Source organism: Trichosurus vulpecula, chromosome 1 (genome assembly GCF_011100635.1).
Source record: "Trichosurus vulpecula isolate mTriVul1 chromosome 1, mTriVul1.pri, whole genome shotgun sequence".
NCBI lineage: Eukaryota > Metazoa > Chordata > Mammalia > Diprotodontia > Phalangeridae > Trichosurus > Trichosurus vulpecula.
In genome coordinates, this window is record NC_050573.1 from 446786515 (window position 1) to 446798697 (window position 12183).

The 12183-nt window shown below is 42.7% G+C and overlaps 1 protein-coding gene across 1 annotated transcript in view; it reads right to left on the minus strand.

Moving 5' to 3' along the window:
- Positions 1-10098, minus strand: part of BDP1 (B double prime 1, subunit of RNA polymerase III transcription initiation factor IIIB) — an 88735-nt gene extending 78637 nt beyond the window's left edge. The window contains exons 1-2 of the mRNA XM_036764355.1: positions 9616-10098; positions 2000-2273 (exon numbers count right to left, since the gene is read on the minus strand). Coding sequence (XP_036620250.1) covers positions 2000-2273; positions 9616-9839 — 498 coding nt within the window. The 5' untranslated portion in view covers positions 9840-10098. The remainder of the gene's footprint in view (positions 1-1999; positions 2274-9615) is intronic.
- Positions 10099-12183: the final 2085 nt, after the last annotated feature.

The window sequence follows — 12183 nt, forward strand, 5'->3', positions numbered from 1 at the left end:
TTTTATGCCTATATTCTTTCTCTTATCTTATTCCTATTGCTAGTATTTCTAAAACCATGTCAAATAATACTGGGAAAAGATGCATCTTTACTCCTGTCTTTATTGAGAAAGCATCTAGTCTCTGCCCTTTGAATATAATGCTAATTTTTGTTTTTTGACAGATAATTTTCCAATATTAAAAAAAATCACTCTGTGCATACACTTTACAGTTTTCAGCCTAAATGAGTGCTGTACTTTGTTTAAAGGCTTTTTCCAGGAGGGGCCTCTTGATTCTGCCCTCTTGCTTTTCTTTCTTTTCTGGAACACAACGGAAAAGATGCTCTAGCTCTCCCTTCTTGGTAGACAGCTGGGTAAGAGGAATTCTCAACTTTCATCCTTCCTAAGGATCAAGTAGCAACAAGCAGTCTTTCTCTCTCTCTCTCTTCACTAAGAGTTGTTAAGACTGAGTAACTCTAAGTGTACTGAGAAAATGTAATCTACTTGCTACCATCTTCCATTCAGAAATAAAAGTAACAGATTCTATTGTCAATATGAGTTATTTTGGATGGACATGTATATAGAGACAAGAATAACCTTCATAATTCATGTGCTTACCCGTAGCCATTAAGTCCCTTTCAAACAAAACTGAATGTTTATTTAACAGGATTCAGCCTTCTAGGTGTTACAGTAACCATTAGTGAAAGTTCTGAGAACCACGATCCTCTAAGGGCTTGGGGTATAATATTCTCATTAACATAGATTAAATCCGATAAACCAGACAAACTGTCACTCATATGAAGCTCTAAGTAGATTCTCACTATACCACATAAAACATTTAGAATTTCTATTAAACGTATAAATTCAACTACTTTTAAAATTAGAACATCCTCCTACACACTCACATCTTAAAAGCCACAACATCTACACATATGCTATTCCTACAATTTAATCAAGTTTATTCTCTCATTGAAAAATGAGTTTTATCATCTTTCATTCTCTAGATAATATAGCTTCTCATACAGAACACTACATATTCCGTGAGTTAAATAAATCCTCATATCACTTGGAAATCTTTATTTGAAAATATTATTGGTTTTTGGCCTACTATTTTAAAAACAAAGTATTACATTTGAGAGTATACAAAAATCTTTAAAATTAAACTTAATAAAAGCTGTAAATTGTTCCAATCATTATGGAAAACAATTTGGAACTGTGATGGAAAAGTGACTAAGTTCATACCCTTTTGATCCAGCAACAAGAGTTTCTGGCATATACCCCAAGCAGGATAAAGGCAGATGGAAAGAGCCTATATACACCAAAATATGTATAGTAGTACTTTTTATGGTGGCAAAAAAAATAAAACCTGGAAACAAAGCAGGTTTGTGTTTATTAGAAGATGACTGAATTGCACTATATAAATTTAATGAAATATTATTTTGCCATAAGAAATGATAAAAATGAGGGATTCTAAGAAACCTGGAAAATTGTCTGAAATGATACATAATGAAGTGAGCAGAACCAAAAGAACAACAGACACAACAACCATGACAATATAATGGAAAACAACACTTAAAGTCGTAAGAATTCAAATCAGTTTAATAGATCCTCTCAATGGAGGAGTGGTATATTATCAAATGAGGTATACCCATTTAGAAATTATCAACGAGTAAGTTTGTTTGCTTAGTTGTGCTATTTTGTTGCAAGGGAAGGTTCTATATAAATTAGTACCAAAAAGTGACAGTGAAATTTAAAAAAAAAAACTGATAAGACATTTTTAAAAAGAAAAAAAAAACCTTTTACAAAAAGAAACAAAAATTATGTAACAAACCATGCTGTCTTTCCTTACAGTCTACCCCAAAAGAATTAAGAGAGATATTATTTGCATGAGTACAAGACTCCTTTTTTTTTAGGTAACAATTCCCAGGATATAGTTTACTGATACTTGAACAGAATTCCAGTAGAATTCTAGAATCAAAATTCCATTCTTTCTCCCTATCCCATTCTTAATGGAGGTCCTTACCCTTCTTTTTGTCATTTCCTCTCTCAGCATTTCTCTCAGCTTTTGAGCTTTAAGTATCCTATGACGGTCTGAGCATGGCTGTTTCTCTTTTACTGGAAGGGGACTTGGTTGTGGTGCTTCCTGTTGAACACTGCACAAGGACTGGGGAACTGATGAAGCAGGGGCACTAGATTTATTGAGACTAGGCACAGTTGATATTCTCTTTCTTCTTTGTGAAACAGTCGATGAAGATTTACTGGATTGTCCAGCATCATCCCCAGCGGGCGTTTCATCACTGTTGAAATACCAAAAAATATATCATGAACTATCTTAAAATACTTACCATAAACATTTATTTTCTAATTTTAAAACTCATTTCAGTTAAAACCACAAACAAGTACTAAGACAAATGTGGTATAATCTTACTTATTCAGATGCCATTAGTTCAGAAGACAGATTAGGGCTAGAAACTGAGATCTGAGAATTGTCTGTATCTAATCATATTGGAACGGACGAGAGCTTATGAAATCACCAAGCCAAGAATACAGAGTGACCCAGGACAAAGTTGTGAGAAAAGCCCACAGTTAACAGTTGTGACATGGATGAAGAACTCCAAAAGAAACTGATCAAAACAGCTGGATAGACAGGTAGAAAACCAAGAGAGAGTTGTTTCATGAAAACCCAGAGGAGACAGGATATCCTAAAGAAGGTAATCAACAATGTCAAATGCAGCAGAGGTCAAGTCAGGTCAAGTAAACAAGCATTCATTAACACCTACTATGTACCAGGCATTTCTGCTAAGCACTGGGGATACAAAAAATCAGGGAAAAAAAAAAAAACCAGTCCCTGTCCTTGTTTCAACAATCCGGCTAGCAGCTTCTGTGGGGGTGTAAGATCCACCCACAGCCAGCACCCAGAAAGCTGCCAACAGCACAGGCTCTTTTGATCTGCTTAACTAAGGAAAGCAAGGTGAAGGGGTTGACAAGTTTACTTTAATCCAGCATACAGACAGCATTCACTTAGTTCAGGGGGAAAAGCCAGCACCCTAAACTTCAGAACAAAACACAAGCAAATTACAAACATCAACAGACAGACCCAATACAATTCATAGTTACCAACATCTAGGTTGAGCCCAGGAGCTCAGAACAAGGAATGGCCCAGAGTCATGCGAGCCACCACGGCTGCGGGAATGAGCTCCAAGGAAGAAGAGGCCATCCCCTGGTTTTTATATCTTTTTCAGTGTCAGGGGTGAGTCACACATGTGACTCACCCACGTGACCTAGAATCGTCACAAAGAAGTGGACTTAAACCCATGTGGTCTAAAAGCCTCTGCTCTCCCAGACATGTAAACTAGCCCCCCCCCCCAGGAGTTAGCCCCACCTTGGGCCCCACCTTAGTTGCCAATCCACACCCACTAAGGTTTTACACCTAATAGGGGTTTGGGCCTGGGGCTTAGCACCTAATAAGGCTCAATGAATTACTCAAAGGGAACAAAAGCCAAACTATTCAAGGGCACTTGTTGAACTAAGTGCTAAGGAGCCCATTTTTGCTTACCAACACAGTCCTTAAGGAGTTCAGAGACAACACAAGCAATTATATACAAACAAGATATATACAAGAGAAATTGGAGACAACCTCAGATGTAATGCACTAGCATTAAGGAGGCCAGCAAAAGTTTTGTGAAGAAGGAAGGACTTTTGCTAAGGCCTGAGAAAGTCAGGGAAGCCAGTGACAGGGAGGAGATGATTGGGGGGGGGGGGAGCAATTAAATGGAGAAGACAAGATGGAATGGGATCACTGCACAGCATGTAGAGCTGTCTGCCAGCCTTGGCGAAGGGAAGAGACATCTTTTCACGGGAGATAGGAGTAAAGGAGGAAATAGTAGCTGAAGGCATCTGAGTGATGTGAGGTAAGAAACAGGAAGAAGAGGGAGCTTTCGGTGAATAGTCACAATGTTCCAATAAAATATGAGACAACGTACTCATCTAGGAGAGTGATGGGGAAAAGCCAAGGGAAGAAAAGATTTAGAAAAGCTACTGTGAAAGGGGGTTGGCGGGGGGGGGGGGGGGGGGGGGGGGGGGGAGGTATGGAAAGATTGCCTTGTCACAGTGAGAGCCCAGTTAAGATTATGAGAGAGGCTGAAGGACAAGCCTGGCACTCAGGATAAGGCTGCCCTATGGTGCCATGCTTCTTGTAAAAGCTCTTTTAAGTGAGCCATGGCTGTCACCTTGTGAGAGCTACTAAGTGCTACTACATACATGGAGGGTATGATAAGCGTCAAGTTTGCTCCAAAGCCTCCTTAATTCTAAGGGCTAAGTGGGTTTGGCTTCAATAGTAGATGGGAATAGAGCAAGTTGAAGCTCTACCAGCCTTGGTAGGAACTCAAAAATACCTGAACATGATCCTGTTCATCAAAGAATCTTGCCTATTCTTGGAATTCATTCTCTAGAAGCTAAGGAGTTTTTCCTTGCAAGCATGGCATGGATTCCAATAAGACAAAGGATGTCTCCAATGGTCCTGTTAAAGTTTGGTTAAAAAAGATCTATTCTTTTTTAAAGTATAGGAATAATCTGTTGTGTGCTTTAGGAGCTATACTTTGAACGAACTTCATCATGTTTTTCTAGGCAGCCATGGCACAACAAGCATGAGTGTAAATTCTGCATCAACCAAAGGTGCATCAGGGGTCTTCTTGTCTGATGACAGCACTAGTGTTGAGGTTAGGGTATCTTCTCATATTAATTAGTTGGAAATTAATAAAATTATTTTGAGTTTCTCCTATAAAGGATACTTAAGGCACCTTAGAATCTCATAAATGTTATTTTTTTTTTTTGCTTTAATTTTCTGTCTCCATCCCTCACTGGTCAGTTGGAGTCACTCAGACTTAGGACTCTCTTGAACCTGAGTCCAAATAGGGCCTCAAGACATCTACTAACTGAGCAAACCACTTAACCTCTGTCTGCTTCAGTTTTCCCACCTGTAAAATGGGGTTAACAGCACCTACTTCATAGGGATGCTGTGAAGCTCAAAAGAGATAATATGTGTAAAGCAGCTGCAAACCTTAAAGTGCCTCCTCTACTCTCATTCACCAAACATCATCTCTTCCTTTAAGGTTTATGACATCCAAAATTATCTCCCAATCCAAATCCTTGTGACTATCATTTACTGCCTAGGGCATTCTCTTCCCTTCCTCAGTGAGTTCACTGCCAGATTCAGTCTTTCCTCCCCATTTCCCCTCATATTAGAATACTTCAACATACTAATGCTCTCTCAAATACCCTAATTTACCAGTTCCTCAATCTATTCAACTCACCTGACCTACACCTCAACTACAGACAACAGTCATACCCTTAACCTTAATCACCCCTAAGTGTTCCGCTTCCACATTAACGAATTCTGAAATTCTTTTGTCAGATTATAATCTTTTCTCATTCTATCATTACCTCTACCTTAAGACCATGAAACTTGTTCTTAAACACTGCCATGATTTCCTTTCCTTTTACCTTTCAGTTCTTTCCTAGGCCATCATTCCTGTAAGCTACACTCTCCTCCTTTCTCTATCTCGAATCCTTGGTAAGCCAGTTCCACTTTTCACTATCTTCTACATTCAAGTCCCTTGTCCTCTGTCCTATCCCCATCACATACTGTCAAGTCCTAACCCTGGACCACTCCCAAGGACTGACTCTTGCTATTACAGAGATACCGACAAGACACAGAGGAAATTATAAAAATGTGCATTTATGCTATTCTTAGCTGGGCCCTCACTCCAGCAAGGAAAACTTTCTATTCCCTCCTACTTGACTGGAAGAGCATCTCTTCCAAACCATTTCAGCTCTGTGGTCTACAAATCTCCAAGACATTCATCCTCCCTTTCTCAATGAATTGAATCCATGGCTCACTGTCTTTCTCTCCTCCCCAATTCCCGCTCTCATACCAGAGGACTCTGACATACACGATGATACTCTCTCAAAAATCCTAACTTTCCAATTTCTCAAAATACTCATTTCTAATGATCTACACTTCTACCACACAGCTACCCAGAGATGAACATATCCTTCATCTTGTCATCCCCTATAAGTGTTCCACATCTAAGTTCGTGAACTCTGAGATTCTTATATCTGATCATAATCCATTATTACTATACCTCTCTCTGCTTTGCAACTTCCAATTCTATTCTCCCTCTTAGTGAAGACTTCCAATCTCTCCAGTCCTCAGTTCTTTCCAAAGTTGCTACTACTGCACTGGACACATTCTCTTCCTTCCCAATCTTGACTCTCATATCAAATAAAATTTATAAAGTGCTTACAGCGCTTGGTACATAATAAGTGCTTAATAAATGACTATTCCCTTTCCTTCCCATCCTGACCCCCTGGTGAACTAATTCAACACTGACTTCTCCTCTTAGGTCCCTTGCCTCTTTATTATACATAAGATCTTGTCCTCCAAACCCCAACCCAGGGTTACTCCCATCATCCACTTCATTCACGTGTAACTCCCATGTTACTAAAAAAGAAAAATTCATGAAACTCTGTTGATTGGGTTCATTTCAAATTTATGTTACAAAATGTCAACTAGACCCTCCAAAGCAGTAAGGCGATCCTTTTACACTTCCCTGATCGATTCATTAGCTCACTCAACACAGCAGATGTACCAAATTTTTTACTTTAACCTCAAACCTCTTAAAGTTCCTCTAACTCTACCTACCCCCTCAACTGAGAATCTTGCCTTATATTTTATTGAAAAAATTGAGGCCATTTACTAAGAACTCCCTCTTCTCCCTATTCCTCATCTTATATCATCGAGATGCCTTCTTCCACTACCTCATCCTTTATCCCTGTTTCACAGGAAGAGATGACCTTTCTCTTTAACAAGGCAAACCCTGCCACATGCACAAATAATCCCATTCCATCCCATCTCCTCAAGCAGAATGCCCCTGTATCAGGCCCATTTCTCTCTCATCTTCAATTGTTCTCTTTCTATGGGCTACTTTCTATGGCTCTACTGCCAACAAACATATCCATGTCTCCTCCACCCTCAAAAGAACCTTCATTTGATCATTCATCCCTGCTAGCGATCAGTCTTTTGTCTCTCCTACTTTTTGTGGCTAAACTCATTGAGCAGGCCACCTACAAAAGAGGCCTCCATTTCCTTTCCTCTCATTCTCTTAACTATTTGCAGGCTGGCTTCCAGCCTCATCATTGAAATGAAACTGCTCTCTCACAAGTTACTAATGATCTCTTAATATTCAATTCTAATGGCCCTTTATCAATTCTCATCCTTCTGCATCCTTTAACACTGCTGATTGTCCTCTTTTCCTCAAGAATCTCTCCTCTCTAGGTTTTCATAACACTACTGTCACCTGGTTCTCTTCCAACCTGATTATTACTCCTCAATCTCCTTGGCTTGGGTCACCCAAGGCTCTGTCCCGGGCCTTATTCTCCCTCTGTACTATTTCACTTGGTTTCAATTATCATCTCTGTGTAGGTGACTTTCAGATCCATTTGTCCGAACCTAACCTCTCACTGGTCCTACAATCTTGTATATCCAATGGCCTACTGGACATTTGAAATGGATATCCCATGGTATCTTAAACTCAACATGTCCAAAACTGAACATTATCTTTCCTCAAAAACTTTGCCCTCTTCCTACCTCACTGTTATTGTTGAGGATACCATCCTCTAAGTCACTCAGTCTTACAACCTAGGTGTCAACCCTTAACACTGTGTTCTCTCCTCTTTCCAATTTCCAATCAGAGGTCAAGCCCTGTTATTTCCATTTTTGTAATATATCTTCTATATGGTCCCCACTACACATCATCACACCACCCTAGTGCAGGGCCTTTTCATCTAACACCTAGATTACTGCAATAGTCTGCTGGTTGGTCTTCCTGCCTCAAGTTTCTCCCCACTTCCATATATCCTCTACTCAGCTGTTAAACTGCTCTTCTTAAAACACAAGTCTGGCCACATCACAGTCAACGAATTCCAGTGGCTCCCTATTAGGATAAAATTAAAAAGGCTCAGTTTAGCTGTCAAAGAATCTCAAAAGCCAGCCCCATCCTACCTTTCCAGTCTTCCGACACCTTATTCTCCTTCATGTATTCTTCTGACATTGGCCTCCTTGTTGTTCCTCAATTCAACAAGTACTTCTTATGTGCCTACTATGCACTAGGCACTCTAAGTGCTGGGAATACAAAGGCAAAAAAACATACCACCCTGCTCTCAAAGGGTTTACAGTCTAATGAGTGAGACAACGCGAAAACAACTACATACAAACAAGCTTATATACTTGATAAATTGGAGATAGCCAACAGAGGAAAGGCACTAGCATTAAGCGGAATCAGGAAAGGCATTGGTGAGATTTTAGCTGAAATCTGAAGAAAGCCAGGAGGTAGAAATGAGGAGAGAGCTCATTCTAGACATGGTGATAGCGTGCCTTTCACTATGAACAGCAAAGCAGCCGGTGTCACTGGATGGAAGAATACATGGAGGAGAGTAAGGTTTCAGAAAAGTGCAAAAAGTAGGAAGAGGCCAGGTTAAAAAGGGCTTTAAAAGCAAAACTGAGGATTCTATATTGGATTCTGGAGTTAATAAGAAGGCACTGGAACCAGAGGAAAGGGAAGGTGACACAGTCAAGTTCCTGCTTTAGGAACATTAATCTAATAGCTAAGTGGAGGATAGACTGGAGTGGGGAAAGACTAAGGCAAGGAGCCTAACCAGAAGGCTACTGCAAGGGTTATTGCAACTGTCCAGGTGTGAGATGATGGGGCCTACACCAAGGTAACAGCAGTGGCAGAGAAGTAGGTATACACAGTAGCTATTATGAAGGTAAAATCCACAGTATTTAGCAACAGACTAAATTGGATGTAAGGATGGAGTGAAAGCGAGTCAAGAGTTGATACTGACACTAAGTTGTGAGTCGAGGTGACAGGAATATACAATTGTGGCAGTATCCAATAGTAATAGATAACTTATGAAGAGAGGAGGCTTTGGGGAGAAAGATGAGTTCAGTTCTGGACATGCTGATTTTCTAAGGAACCTCCGTTGGAGATGTCCAACAGGCAGCAGGAGATATGTATGGAGTTGAAAGTTAGGGCTGGATAAGGAGATGGGTAAATCACCACATGCTGGGGAGCTAATGTTCCTCCCACAAGATACTACACATTCCAACTCCTTGCCTGCAAATCTCTCCTCTTCCCTGCCTCCCGGCTGCCTTCAAGACCCCCCGGTTCCGAAAGGAGTCATTCGCGATCCTTCAACAGTAGAGCCTTCCCTTGGATGATTACCACCAGTTCATTCTAGATTGTGTCCCGGAAGGCTTAAGTTGTAATAGCTTAAAACTGCACTGACACTTTTGGGTCATTCTCTTCCGCAGACAGAGCTGTTCCTGCGCGCGCTCGCTCTTTCAGTCTGTCAGTCTCCCTCCCTCCCTCCATCTCCTCCTCTCTCCCCCCCATCACACTGGAAGCCCCTCCAGGGCAGGTTCCTGGAGTCCTTGGCTGTAGCCGCGGCCGCACCAGGAGCTCACTCCACGCTGTCGGACTCGGGGCTGCCTCCCTGCACCCCGTGTCTGGGGCAGAGGCGGGAGGGGGTTCGGGGCCGGGCGGCAAGAATCAGAAAAGCGGCTCGGCTGGCTCTTACCCGCACTCGGCCGCCTGGTCCTCCAGGGGCTTGGCTCCTTCGGGATCCAGCGGGGGCCCCGGCGGGGTCTCGGCTGCTTCGGGCGCTGGCGGCGGCGGCGGCGCGGCCGGCTCGGGCTCTCGGGGAGGCTGATGGCCGCGAGGGGGCTCGGGAGCGGCCGGGCCCCTGCCGCCAGCCCCGGGTCTCACGTTGGGCTTTACGCTGAGTCGCGCCCTCCGGAACATGGTGGCGGACTAAGGGAGGCGCCGCCGCCACCAGCCCCTAACGCGGCCACTGACTGGAAAGGGGGGCTAGGAGGTGACGCTCCTGCCCCGGAGCTACACCTGCCACCCCCCGAGGACGCTGCTACCGCCGCTGGGCGGCTCCGCCTCCGTCTGCCTCCCGCCGCCGCTTCTTCCTCATGTCCCTGCTCCGGGCCGCGGCGGGCGGGCTACCGTCCCTCCAGCTCGGGGCCCAGCAGGCGGACGGCCCCGGCCGGCTCCTGGCGTCATCGCGGCGCGCGGCCGCGGTGACGTCATCCGCACGGCGCCCGCAGGCGTGGTCGCCGCTGGTCTCTGGGCCCAACGTGGGGTGCTGCTGCTGCTTCTCTGGCACTCCTGGGTGTGGGAGCTAGGTGGCCGAACGCCTAAGTCTAGCCTCCCCGCGGTGACCTGATGCCGAGGAAGTGACCCTCGTTTTCCCAGGGCCGTAAATTAAGCTGGGACTGGCCTACGGAAACTTAGAGGCGGGCGGAAGTGGCAGGGTCCCGGATCTGGGCCGCCCGACAGGGAGCTGGCTGGGCTTCTATGACATTTCAGTTTTCTCTCCACGCCTCCCACCCTGCCAGGAAGGACAGCCTGCCCCACTGATCGGGCTGGAGCAAGTCAGGGAGCATGAACCCCGGGATGATGGGTCACGGTTCTCCCGCCTAGGACTGTAGGTATGGGGGAAAGTAGGGGGGAGGGGGACCAAAAATGTGTACGCATCAAGTCTTCAGAGGATCCCTGATTTGTCCGGTGTGGGCAGCCTCCCAGCTAATCGCAGCCCCTTGCCCTTTTGTAAATTGTCTGAAAGAGTTCCTAAGGCCCAAAGGAATTATCTTCTGGTGAGAGGAGCCTCTGCAAACAAGGATCCATACTGAAAGCACTTTTAGATTTTATATTTGGAAGTTTATTATATTCCTAGACTTTTTGTCTAAAAGAGCCTTGGAAAACTCAGAAGTAACAATCACCATTCTTTGATAAAAGTGTCAGAAAAAAAGCTTCAATGACGATATGAATCAGTAACTCATGTTTATGGAGTACTTTCCACTTTACAAAGTGCATTTTTCATTCCAACTCCGTGAATTAGGTAATGCCACTTCTGTAGAAAGAACTTGCTGATGCATTTCTTCTTTTGACAACTTTTCAAATCCTTTGGCCTGTTGGAAAATAGATCTTGGTATTCACTGTTTCATGTACAATCTCTCTTGTTCCCATTTATTTATTTATTTGGTGAATTCAGAATTTTAAAAAATGAAATAAAAAAAGAATTTAAAGCAACTATTTAACTCTTGATGATTAATTGTTGTTTGTTTTTTTTAATTTTGAAGAATCCTAGGGTATACAAAGATAATACCATCATTCATTTCGATTCAACAGTTTAAGTACCTACTACAAGCTTGTTGGCAGTTAATAGAGTTCCAGGCCTGGGGCATCAGGAAGACTCCTCTTCCTGAGTTCAAATCCAGCTTCAGACACTTACTAGCTATGTGACCCTGAGCAAGGCACTTAACACTGTTTGCCTTGGTTTCCTCATCTGTAAAATGAGCTGGAGGAGGAAATGGCAAAACATTACAGTATCTTTGCCAAGAAAACCCCAAATGGGGTCATAAAGAGTCAGACAAGACTGAAAAACAGCGAAAGAAATAAACCAGGTACTGGGATTACAAAGACAAAAAAGAAACAGCTGTAGGAGCTTACATTCCATTGGAAATAGGTAACATGGAAATGAAAAATTAAATATAAGAAATATATAGTTTCCAAGAGGAGGGCATAAGTCTAATTTGAAGAGCAAATTAACAATAGAATGGAGATTCCAAAGGGTATGGTAGGATAGGATTTGGTCACGAAAAAGATAAGGTGACATAGATAAGTATGTGGGAAAATTTGGCAATCGGGGAAAGGACCTTGGTCTAGGCTTCCTGCACCGTGCATCAGATTGTGTGTCACTTCATGTTTCTCTGTATTCATCACATTAATAATTTCTTATTTCACAGTGATATATATTCCATTACATTCCTGTACCACAATTTGTTTAACCATTTCCCAATCAATGCGCATCTACTTTGTCAATTGTTTCTTTTGTATCTCTTAGAGTATCTACCACAGGGCTATGTGGTTAACAGAATGTCAGGGCCAGAGAGGGTTCTTGGGGATGACCCTCATCTAGGTAATAGGTGCATAGTGAAAATGTATTAACTTGAATGGGAATATTTTCCCTTCATCATTATTTGATGATTTGATAGTGCTCAGGAAATTCTGACCCAACTAAGATATGAATATATGGATCTTTACAGCTCTAAAAAGTCTATGACTCTAGCTGCTAGGC